This window comes from Schistocerca nitens, chromosome 12, assembly GCF_023898315.1.
Source record: "Schistocerca nitens isolate TAMUIC-IGC-003100 chromosome 12, iqSchNite1.1, whole genome shotgun sequence".
Classification (NCBI taxonomy): Eukaryota; Metazoa; Arthropoda; class Insecta; order Orthoptera; family Acrididae; genus Schistocerca; species Schistocerca nitens.
In genome coordinates this window covers 142,427,126-142,440,536 of record NC_064625.1, presented here as the reverse complement: position 1 = coordinate 142,440,536, position 13,411 = coordinate 142,427,126, and the positions used below count along the sequence as shown (strand labels likewise).

General features: G+C 43.0%; 1 protein-coding gene across 1 annotated transcript in view; it reads left to right on the top strand.

The window, feature by feature from the left end:
- Positions 1 to 13,411, top strand: part of LOC126215319 (aminopeptidase N-like) — a 287,758-nt gene that overhangs the window by 251,734 nt on the left and 22,613 nt on the right. The window contains exon 15 of the mRNA XM_049942000.1: positions 12,686 to 12,826. Within this exon, the coding sequence (XP_049797957.1) occupies positions 12,686 to 12,826 (141 nt within the window). The remainder of the gene's footprint in view (positions 1 to 12,685; positions 12,827 to 13,411) is intronic.

The following is a 13,411-nucleotide window of genomic DNA, read 5'->3' as shown; positions in this document are numbered from 1 at the left end:
CGATTTGCTTCCCCATCCTTCCCTAACCCGAGCTTGTGCTCCGTCTCTAATGACCTCGTTGTCGACGGGACGTTAAACAACACTAACCTAACCCTAACCGATGTCGGGCACATAGCTCGCGTGCGGTTGAAGCGGTACTGGATAGCATATTTCAAGCGGTACTGGATAGCATATTTCATGACAGGCGGATTAGTCGTCGAAGCACCATACCATGGCCCGCACGTTCACCAGATCTGACGTCCCCGGATTTCTTTCTGTGGGGAAAGTTGAAGTATATTTGCTATCGTGATCCACCGACAACGCCTGACACCATGCGTCAGTGCATAGTCAATGCATGTGCGAACATTACGGAAGGCGAACTACTCGCTGTTGAGAGGAATGTCGTTACACTTATTCCCAAATGCATTGAGGTTGACGGACATCATTTTGAGCATTTATTGCATTAATGTGGTATTTACAGGTAATCTCGCTGTAACAGTATACGTTCTCAGAAATGATAAGTTCACAAAGGTATATGTATCACATTGGAACAACCGAAATAAAATGTTCAAACGTACCTACGTTCTGTATTTTAATCTAAAAAATCTATCTGTTACCAACTGTTCGTCTAACATTGTGACTATTACAGCACCATCTAACACAAAGCGAAAAAAGTGGTCCAACTAAAACATTCATATTTCTTTACGTACTACACGAATATGTAATAAAAAATGGAGGTTCCTATTTTTAAAAACGCAGTTGATATCCGTTTGAAATATGGCAGCGCCATCTAGCGGGCCAACCATAGCGCCATCTGGTTTCCCCCTTCAAGCTAGACAAGTTTCGTTCTTTGTAGTTTTTTCTTTTGACGCTTATTTCGTGAGATATTTGGCCCGGTCACGATCAATGGACCACCCTATATACATGGTGTCATGCCTAACTCTGGCACCAGCAGGAACTAAAACATTCCTAAGGAAATATTTTGCAGTCCGCTGGAGACTTTCATACTTTGAAATCTTTTGCTCAAACCTCTTTTACTTTATACACTTTGAACCATAAGACATCGCCTTGACAGTTAGTTAGTTAGTTAGTTAATTTCATGTTTCACAGACTATATTCATGATAAATGTTATGCTGTGGAATGTGTCGGTTGAACAAAAGATTTGAGAAATGTTTTTAATATATACGTATCATATCCCATGCAAGCAAAATTTTGCTCTACAATCTGAACCAGTGTTTGAAGCCATATACACTGAAGCTCCAAGGAAACTGGTATAGGCATGCGTATACAAATACAGAGATATGTAAAGAGGCAAAAGACGGCTCTGCAGTTGTCAACGCCTATAGAAGACAACGAGTGTCTGGCACAATTATTAGGTCGGTTTCTGCTGCTACAATGGCAGGTTATCAATATTTAAGTGAATTTAAACGTGGTGTTATAGTCGGCACACGAGCAATGGGACACAGCATCTCCGAGGTAGCGATGAAGTGGGGATTTTCCCTTACGACCATACTAAGAGTGAACTGTGAATATCAGGAATCAGGTAAAACATTAAATCTCGAACATCGCTGCGGCCAAATAAAGATCCTGCAAGAGTGGGAGCAACGATGACTGAAGAAAATCGTTCAGTGTAACAGAAGTGCTGCAGATTTCAGTGCTGGGCTATCAACAAGTGTCGCTGTGCGAACCATTCAACAAAACATCATCGATATGGGCTTTCGGAGCCGAAGACCCATTTTTGTGCCCATGATGACTGCACGACACAAACCTTTACGCCTCGTCTGGGCCTGTCAGCACTGACACTGGACTGTTGATGACTGGAAACATGTTGCCTGGTACTACGTGTCTCAATTCAAGTTGTAGCGAGCGGATGGACGTGTACGGGTATGGAGACAGCCTGATGAATCCATGGACCCTGCATGTCAGCAGGGGACTGTTCAAGCTGGTGGAGGCTCTGCAATGGTGTGGGGCGCATGCAGTTGGAGTGATATGGGACCGCTGATGTGTCTCAATGAGACTCTGACAGGTGACACGTATGTAAGCATCCTGTCTGATCACCTGCATCCACTCGTGTGCATTGTGCATTCTGACGACCAATTCCAGCAGGACAGCGTGACACCCCACACGTCCCTAATTGCTAGAGAGGCTCCGGTAACAGTCTTCTAACAAGGGAACCTCCCCATCGCACCCCCCTCAGATTTAGTTATAAATTGACACAGTGGATAGGCCTTGAAAAACTGAACACAGATCAATCGAGAAAACAGGAAGAAGTTGTGTGGAACTATGAAAAAATAAGCAAATTATACAAACTGAGTAGTCCATTTGCAAGATAGGCAACATCAAGGAGAATGTGAGCTCAGGAGCGCCGTGGTCCCGTGGTTACAGTGAGCAACTGCGAAACGAGAGGTCCTTGGTTCGAGTCCTCCCTCGAGTGAAAATTTTACTTTTTTATTTTCGCAAAGTTGCGATCTGTCCGTTCATTCATTGACGTCTCTGTTCACTGTAATAAGTTTAGTGTCTGTGTTTTGCGACCGCACCGCAAAATCGTGCGATTAGTAGACGAAAGGACGTGCCTCTCCAATAGGAACCGAAAACATTTGATCGCAAGGTCATAGGTCAACCGATTCCTCCACAGGAAAACACGCCTGATATATTCTTTACGACACTGGTGACGGCATGTGCGTCACATGACAGGAATATGTTATCGACCCACCAAACTTGCTCACTTGGCGAATGGGTAAAAAGATTCTTCTACTTTGCCCGATTTAGGTTTTCTTGTGGATGTGGTAATAACTCCCAAAAAAGTGATGAAAACATAAGAGTTTGTCACATAAACTGCAACAAATGAATGCAACAGTTTCACAGTCGCACAGTTTTCCCTGTGCTCTGTCAAAACATATGTTTTTTACGTTTTCAAATGTTTCCGTGCGTAGACCGTCAAATCCTGTATATGTCCAAGCAAATCTGAACATGTCCTGGAATTTTGGAGAGCGAAGTTGATTATGTGTGAGTGACTGAACTTTGATAATTATCTGAAAATAAAAAATTAAACTTTTCACTCGAGAGAAGATTTGAACCAAGGACCTCTCGCTCTGCAGTTGCTCACGCTAACCACGGGACCACGGCGCTCGTAAGCTGATACTCTCCTAGATGTTGCCTACCTTGCGCATGGACTACTCAGTTTGTATATTTTGCGTATTTTTCTCATGGTTCCACACAACTTCTTCCTGTTTTCTCGATTGATCTGTGTTCAGTTCTTCAAGGCCTATCCCTGTGCCAACTTATAAGTAAATCTGAGGGGGGTGCGATGGGGAGGTTCCCTTGTAAGTTTAAACACTTCCGCTGTCCACCAAACGCCCCAGACATGAACATTATTGAGCGTATCTGGGATGCATTGCAAAGTGCTGTTCAGGAGAGATCTCCACCACCTCGCATTCTTATGGATTTATGAATAGCCTGCAGATTTCATGATGTCAATCCCCTCCAGCACTACCTCAGACATTAGTCGATTCCATGCCACGTCGTATTGCTGCACTTCTGCGTGCTTGCGGCGGCTGTACACGATATTAGGTAGGTGCACCAATTTCTTTGGCTCTTCAGTGTACATTCAGCCTTACATATCCACAGAACAAGGAGGCTTCGTTAAGGAAAAGAAACTCATTAACAGATTCTCAACATACGACAAATTAAGCGAGAGTTATGTGCTCTCGTCTTCATCTGCTTCCTCGACTACAGAAAAGCTTTTGATAATTAATTGAAACCCTCAGCTGCCGACAGGTGTTGTTGATATACCTCCATGGGGACATGTTGAAATTGTGTGCGCCGACCGGGACTCGAACTCGTGATCTCCTGCTTACATGGCAGACGCTCTGTCCATCTGAGCCACCGAGGACACAGATAATAGCGCGACTGCTTTGACTTATCCCATGCACGCTTCCCGTGAGACCCACATTCCCAGCTGTCCACAATTTACATACGTAATGTACCTAATAGATATTTGCCCATCTACTCATATATAGAAAAGCTTTTGCCTGCGTTGTCCGGGAAAAGTTGTGGCAGATGCTTGCAGAGTTCGGTGTACCACCGCAGTTGACAGCACTGATCAAAACTCTATACAGTACTCACCTTGCAGCTGTGAAGACATGTGCTGGCTATGTTCAGTATATCAAAAGATGTCAGAGTTGTGGTCTATCTCACATCCATGCTGAACATGTGTATTAGGAATGCTCATGATGGTTGGACGAAAGGCATCTCAATTGGTGCTAGAACTATTAATAGCCTCCGATTTGCCTATGACACTGTGCTTTTCTGCAGCAGCAGATATGAGCTTGCTCTTCACAAAAGTAAAGGACATCAGTCTATCATATGGACTGGATCTCAATCCCAGCAAGTCAAAACTCACGGTAATTGGTGGAGGAATACAGGTCCAACTCACAGGTCAATTAAAGGGACTGGGAGTCATGCTTTCTTTCATCTATCTCGGGTCAACCATCTGTGATGTGGGAAGTTTTGAAGATGACATAAGAAAATGGATCACGCTTGGGTAAGTGGCTATGAAGAAGCTCAACAAGATCTGCCAGAACAGAGCAATAAGGAACACCACGAAGGTATGGCTTGTTGAAACACTCATGTATGCCATCTTCTTTTATGGCTGTGAGACACGGGCCCTTAAAGCCAGAGACAAAAAACGCATTGACGCATCTGAACTTTGGTGCTGGTGCAGGATGCTATGGATAAAATGAACCGAAAGAAGAACAAATGTGTCTATTAATTAGCAACTCAATATGTTCAGGCACCTTTCTTCTCATGTCAGCTGAAACATTCAACAGTTGTTTGACCATAGAGAATATAATCACGGGAGGGAGGATCGAGGGCAAGAGACCGGTGGGAAGAAGAAGGTGAATAGGGAAAATCAACAATATTTCTGGTGTACCTCCTCAGCAGGCTCTAAGGAAAGCTGGTAACCATCCAGAATGGAGACACTCGGTTCATGGCATCATGATGCTCAGCAGAGCATAATGATATATGATGTGATGGTGATACATACATACATACATACATACACACACTGATGAGGCAAAACTTTATGACCAGTGCCCACCAAATTCTAAATTTTTTCTTTGTTAATCAGCATGCAGGATAGGCTACAACCCTGCATCACTCCCTCTTCCTTTTCCATTCATGCTTCCCTTTAAAGTCCATCAACCATTATAACTGCAGTTTAATGTTGCCATACAACAGTAATTTTAGTAGGGCCATGTAACCAATTTTATGAAGAGTTGAAACTTCCTGGCAGATTAAAACTGTGTGCCCGACCGAGACTCGAACTCGGGACCTTTGCCTTTCGCTGGCAAGTGCTCTACCATCTGAGCTACCCAAGCACGACTCACACCCGGTCCTCACAGTTTTACTTCTGCCAGTATCTCGTCTCCTACCTTCCAAACTTTGCAGAAGCTCTCCTGCAAACCATGCAGAACTAGCACTCCTGAAAGAAAGGATATTGCGGAGACATGACTTGGCCACAGCCTGGGGGATGTTTCCAGAATGAGATTTTCACTCTGCAGCGGAGTGTACGCTGATATGAAACTTCCTGGCAGATTAAAACTGTGTACCCGACCGAGACTCGAACTCGGGACCTTTGCCTTTCGCTGGCAAGTGCTCTACCATCTGAGCTACCCAAGCACGACTCACACCCGGTCCTCACAGTTTTACTTCTGCCAGTATCTCGTCTCCTACCTTCCAAACTTTGCAGAAGCTCTCCTGCAAACCATGCAGAACTAGCACTCCTGAAAGAAAGGATATTGCGGAGACATGACTTGGCCACAGCCTGGGGGATGTTTCCAGAATGAGATTTTCACTCTGCAGCGGAGTGTGCGCTGATATGAAACTTCCTGGCAGATTAAAACTGTGTACCCGACCGAGACTCGAACTCGGGACCTTTGCCTTTCGCGGGCAAGTGCTCTAACATCTGAGCTACCGAAGCACGACTCACGCCCGGTCCTCACAGCTTTACTTCTGCCAGTATCTCGTCTCCTACCTTCCAAACTTTACAGAAGCTCTGCTGCGAACCAGTAAATAGTTGTTTGACCTATGGAGACTAACAGAGCAGCTATGTGCAGGCTGCTAAATTCCTAATCTGCTCCAACTCCCTGGGTGCTCTTAACTCTCCACAACACTTGTACCCAGCACATCCAGGACACCCGTAAGTTCCTACAAAAACTAGGGAAGGAGGTTGCTCTCACTAACAAGGAGTGGTGCAATCAACGTTTTGCAACCACCTATACTTGAGAACCCAGGTATCACAGTCTGAAGCCATTCACCCTGGTGGACCGTCGTTTACAAATAAAAGCAAAAAACACTTTAGCCTGTTCCTCTAGAGCATTAAATTTATACTTAATTTTTGACTGCCGTGGTAGCGTAACAGAGAATGAAAAACTGAAGGTGGTGGGCACAAATGCTGTGAAATTCTTATAACTTTTTTTATTTTATTGTTCTTCAGTCATTGGTTTCAAATGTAATGTTTTTAAATTTTCTAATCCTTTGTTAACTTTCGTATTTGTTCTCATTTCGCCATTGGATTTAAAATCATCGGTGGATTTTCAGTTGTGTTAAAAACGGACGAGTAAATCTGAAAATTAACAGATAGTAGTACAGAAAGGTTTACTTTATCATACATACTCTCTTCACCAGTCTCACTGTTTAAAGTGAAGTCATCTTCCAGAGCAATAACACTCTCCATCACGAGTTGAATCGTTTCCTCTGCGATTTGTTTGCCCATCGCCGTCGCGTTTGCATTTATAAAACGGTAGGCTTTTCAGAAAGAAGAGATATCTGCATGGAAAGAGACAATGCATTGCTTAAGGCATTCGTGAAAGTTCTCCTCATTTTTCATCAATTACCTCATTTCTTTCGTCGTGACATTTGCTGGTTGATGAATTTGCGTTGTCGTACATTTTAAATGCCGCACACTCACAAAACAAGTGCAAGAGGGAAACGCAAAAGATAAACAAAAAATAACTGATTTGTGACTGGTAAGTGCAAATCCACGAAAGATTTTGTTCCAACGGAGAGATGAGAACAAATAAGAAAATTAATACAATGGTTAAAATGACTTGGCAAAAGATTAGAAAATTTAAAAGCACTATCGGTACACTTGAAGCAAATGAGTGAGGAATTCTTTTTTTTTTTAAGAAAGAAGTATAGAAGCATGACAGGATTCGAACCAGCCATCTTCAGTTTTCCTCTCTGTTATGCTATCCATCACACTACCACAGCAGTCGAAAACCGACTGTAAATTTAATGCTCTAAAGGAACAGGCTAAATTGTTTTTCGGCTTTTACTCGTAATCGAGGGCCCACCAGGGTGATACCTGGGTTCTTAACCTACACCACCATACAGGTGGTTGCAAAAAGTCGATTGCACCACTGGATACCTCTCCTTGTAAGTATCAGAGCGTGTGGGCATTCAGGGAAACAAATTGCCAAATGCAGCAGCCAAGCAGGTATGTAGTGATGATCAAATGGTTCAGTGTGTCATCTGTCTTCATGCTATCAACTCGCTGTTCAGGTACAGTCTTGCATAAAACCGAATAAGAACAGCTAAAAGTGATGAGCAGTAAGCTACAGCTAATAAAGTCTAGAACACAACTGTGGCATACCTGTTTCCAGCCAAACAGGTGGGATGAGGGCCTTCCTCGGTGCTTGTTGCGTACAAATCACAGAATGGTGCCACATTTTAGTTGCATGTATTTCTGGCTTATCCATTATAACAGTCCTATTATAAAATGAAATATAGCTACCAAGTTCTTCATGACATTTTGACTTTCTTTATAAGTATATTGGCAACGGCCTTGCCGCAGTGGATTCACTGGTTCCCGTGTGATCACCGGCCTGGATGGGTCACCATCCAGACCGCCATGCGCTGTTGCCATTTTTCGGTGTGCAATCAGCCTCGTGATCCCAATTGAGGAGCTACTCGACCGAACAGTAGCGGCTTCGGTCAAGAACACCATCATAACGACCGGGAGAGCGGTGTGCTGACCCCACGCTCCTCCTATCCGCATCCTCCTCTGAGGATGACACGGCGGTCGGATGGTCCCGGTAGGCCGCTCGTGGCCTGAAGACGGAGTGCTTTATAAGTATATTACAAGGTCCAGTCACTTTAAAGTAAACACCGGCCATGTTCAAAGTCAACATGCAAGAACCACTCAAAGATGGCAGCTGGAAGCACGAGCAATAGATAATATATAAAATGCATCAAGGGACATGGAAAACAGTGCATGATTGTTAGAATGTGGAAACGGAGCAGTTTATCTGATGCCCAAAACGGCATGATCATTGGCTTTCAGGCCAAGAGTAGAAGCTTTTCTGAAATGGCTAAATTTGTAAGCTGTTTGTGTGCCGCCATGGTTAAAGTGTAGCATGCATGGCGAAATGGCGTTGTCCAAAACCTGCACCAAGGCAACTGTGGTGCACCAGATGCCAGAGATGACAGGGGTGGACAATGGTTATGGATATCTGTACGGTTACATAAATGTGCAACTATTGAGCAACTGATCATCCAGATGAACCAAGGGGCTGCCAGTGGTGTCTCTTCAATGACGGTTTAGCGAATGTTGCTGTGTGTGGTTCTCTGCAGCAGACACCTGCTTCATGCACCTGTGCTGACTGCTTTTCTTCAGCGATAAAGGCTGGAATTTACACAGCAATACCCCTATTGGACACCACTAGAGTAGCCTTTTCAAATGAATCACGTTTTATACTCCATCAGACAGTAACCAAACACCTCACAATAATTGTCATAAGTGTCCAGGCCAGAGGGGGAAGTGTTATAGCCTGGGGTATGTTCTGTGGCATTCATTGTGTGATCTCGTCATTCTGGATGGCACATTGGATAACCACAAGTATGCATTGATTCTTGGGAACCACATCCCGCTGTGCATGCGGTTCCTCAGCAGAATGGATTCTTCCAGCAGGACAACGCAGCATGTCACACAGCTCGCACGGTTCGAAGAACACCAGGATGAGTTTACTATACTATCCTGGCCGCCAAACTTCTCGGATATAAAGCCAATCAAGAATCTGTGGAACCATCTCGATCAGGCTGTTCGCACTGTGGATCCTCAACTGAGGATGCAGCTGGCCACGGTACTGGAGTCGCCATTATTCCCCATCTGTCGGTACCTTCCAGAACATCACTGACCTTCTTCCTGCACGTCTCGCAGCAGTCTGTGCTGCAAAAGGAGGTTATTCGAGCTTCTGACAGGTGCCCTCATAAATGTTGGTGGACAGTATAGTTAAAACAACTGTAGTATATAGCTGAACCAGACGTAACTTGAATTTTTTTCCATTGTCATTGGGTTGTGAATTTTGATCTATACTTTGCTGCAAATGAAACTTTTGTAACTGGGAACATCTTTATTATTTTCAGCGATAATGGCTATGTTTGTGAACCGTGACTGTGTGGGATAATTATTTATTTTAAGTTTCTGCTACCAGTCACTTTTTATTTTATACTTAATATAACATAATGCAATGCGTTTCGAACATGTTCTGTTCATCTTCAGGCGTTTGTACATACATACATACATAGAGAAATGTTACTTTTCAGTAACATTTCTCTATGTATGTATGCATGTATGTATAAATTTTAAGTAACATTTCTCTATGTATGTATGTATGTATAAATGCCTGAAGATGAACAGAACTTGTTCGAAACGCATTGCATTATGTTAGATTAAGCACAAAATAATAAGTGACTGGTAGCAGAAACTTGAAATAAATAATGGGAACATCTCTGTGTGATGGAACATACAGGTAGCATTCTAACTACAAAATTACCTACACATTTAAACTGACTTCCATTATATCAATGAAACCAGAAAATACATTAATCTTTACAAACATACAGACTGAATCATAACTGCACTGAACTAAGAATGGAACGAAACTGCCTCACATATTGACTCATGTGGTCACTGTCGTGCCATATTAAATAGCTTTGCAGCAATTACATGCATTATTTTACATTATTGCGAACTGTATGTGAATTAAGTTACAACTAAAGTTAATGTTTTGTAGAAAGGTACAAACAAATTGAGCTACTGTACATTGTAGGAATTCTTCTGTCATAATCGCAATTTAGAATATGTTGTGATGTGTATGTGAGAATGGACCATATATCATTCACCAACAATGTATTCATTTATTGTTTTAATTGCAGAATAATAGTCTCGAACATTGTACTACTGACATAATTTCGGTGTTTGTGTCTGATATACGAGGGTCGTCCACAAAGCTAGTTCCATTTGGTTATATAAAAAAACGTGTACAGACACAGAAAAAATATTTATTGTACAAAAATCTACAACTGTTGAACTACTTTTCTACATGGCTTCCAAAATTTTGTAGGCACTTGTCATAGCGTGGCACAAGTTTTTGTATGCCTTCTTCATAGAAGGTTGGGACCGGTGACTATGTAGTTTGGTCCCTTTAAACTTCAAACCAATCGACCATAGAAGGTTGCCGCCTATGTATTCAACCATGTGGTAAAATGTTCTTTCAGTTCGTCATCATCATGGAAGTGTTGACCACCAAGGAAAGATTTTAGGTGTAAGAACAGATGAAAGCCGCTAGGAGCGAGGTCCGGGCTGTACGGAGGATGATCAAACGTGTACCAGTGAAATTCCCGTAAGAGTTGTTTGGTCACATTCGCAGTGTGAGGTCGGGTACTATCGTTTTTTAGTAACAATTTCATGAATTAGTGATCGTGAGATTTGCGGAACTTGGTTCAAAAAATGGTTCAAATGGCTCTGAGCACTATGGGACTTAACATCTATGGTCATCAGTCCCCTAGAACTTAGAACTACTTAAACCTAACTAACCTAAGGACATCACACAACACCCAGCCATCACGAGGCAGAGAAAATCCCTGACCCCTTTTGCGGAACTTCCATAGCAAGTGCACTAAGTGTAAACTTACGGTTGTGATTATTCTTTTCTTCAATTGTGTGAACCAGTTCATCAGTAACCACAGACAGGCGCCCACTTCGTTCTTCATCGTGCATTTGATCACGTCCTTCATTGAACAGTCTGACCCATCTTCTAAACATTGAATTACTCATATATCATTTTCTCCATAAACCTCACCGATTTTCTGATGAATTTCCTTTGGTTTAACTTTCTTTGCATTTGGAAAACGAGTCACATATCTGATTTCACATGTGGCGGCATTTTCAGTTACATCTCACATTATAAAGAAGCACTACTACAAAGCACACGTCGGCAGCAGCGATCTGAAAATGTCTTCTTCTTGAGTCAGAGTATCTGCTGCACATGCTCGGAACTGCGATCGTAGCGCTGCTGCGGACAGAAATAGAAACAGAACCTACTTTGTGGATGACCCTCGTATTGCACTATAAATCTTTTGGTGTGACAAACCATTAAGCTCTGATTCTAGAACTATCGATATGGCAGTAATACAAGGACGTTTTATGGACTGCAAATATGCAAAATAGAAGTTGAACAAGACGTTGAATGTTATGTAAACATGAAACAGAATTGAAAATATACTCCTCGTGGAAATGAAATTCCAAAGAGACAAAATATTAGTTACTCAGAATGTGCAAGAAAAAAAATGCAACTATGGCATTGGAAGTGTATTGCATGTAATGAATGACAAACAAAGAATCTGAATCTGAAACATCAGTAGTCCAAGTGTTGGTTGTTTCAACAAGTGCTAGCTATCTGACTTTGCCATATTGCAACACGGTTTTGCGTGATCAGCCAGCCGCTTATCTCTGTGCAGTAACTGGAGTCTTTATCTTGGGCTGTCTATGTTGTAATAGAGCATTTGACCAAATCTGTGGTATTGTAGAGGAGAAAAATGGCTCTGAGCACTATGGACCTTAACTTCTGAAGTCATCAGTCCCCTAGAACTTAGAACTACTTAAATGTAACTAACCTAAGGACATCACACACATCCATGCCCGAGGCAGGATTCGAACCTGCGACCGTAGCGGTCACGCGGTTCCAGACTGTAGCGCCTAGAACCGCTCAGCCACTCCGGCCGGCTGTAGAGGAGAAAAAGGATAGTTTCACTCACCATATAGCGGAGATGATGTGTCGCAGATAGGCGCAACAAAAATACTGTCACAAAGTAAGCTCTCGTCCAACAAGGCCTTTGTCAGAAATAGACGACAGGCATACCCACACACTCAAGCAAATACAACTCACACACGCATGACCACAGTCTCTTACAGCTGATGCCATACTCGAGTTATTTTGTGACAGACTTTTTGTTGTGCCCATCTGCGACTCAGCATCTCCACTGTATGGTTAGTGGCAATTATCCTTTTCATAATATTGTTACATTCCATCCTGGATTTTCCATTGTTGGATTTTGTTTTGTAAAGGACATGCGATGGTGTGACTTTGCAGGTGGACGTGTGATGGGAGAGAGTGAGTGCAATTTTAAGTAAAACAGTCTCTTTCCAGTATTTTAGACACTTTAACCACATTTGTTTTCAATTATTTTACTAAGGGTGTTGATAACCTAGGCATTGAATGACCATGAGCTAACAACACACCCAGAGTGTTATTTCATTATAAACGTTGTAGTGTTGTAGTGTCTCCTAAGTATTGTAACCATTGGCTTGAGAACTGTATGCTTTGACAAAACTAAATTCCATTACACGTGTGCACGCAGCTTCCTCGAGAAGGCAGTGAAGAAGGACGGTGTTCGCCTACAGGATGTGCAGACCGTCTTCAGCAGCGTCATCTCCAGTCCTCAAGGCGCACAGTTTGCGCTCAGCTACCTGAAGCAGCACAATGATGAGGTCAAAGCAGTGTGAGTACCTGCGACTTCTATACTGTTGCCTATTTCCATCCACGTAAGATACCACATGTTATGAGGGTAAGTGAGGAATTAGTAAAAGTAAAGTTCCACACTCTGTCCCTATTCGGGCCAATCGGCCCCTCTGCCAATGGCGTCACTGAATGTGGTATGTAGGGGCGTGTAGTCAGCACACCACTGTCCCGGTCACTGTCGGGTTTCTCGACTTTGGAACCACGATATTCGGTCGGATAGTTCCTCAGTTGGCCTAACTCGGCTGAGTGCACTCCATTCCAGTCCTCGTTGTTGTTGTGGTCTTCAGTTGGAAGACTGGTTTTAATACAGCTCTCCATGCTACTCTATATTGTACAAGCCTCTTCATCTCCAAATAACTACTGCAACCGATATGCTCCTGACTCTGCTGACTGTATTCATCTCTTGGTTCTTCCTCTACGTTTTTTTCCTCCCCCCACTTCCCTCCAGTATGAAATTTGTGATTTCAGAATGTGTACTATCAATGAATCCCTTCTTTTAGTCAAGTAGTGCCACGAATCTCTTTTCACCCCATTTCTCTTCAGTGCCCCCTCATTAATTACCCAG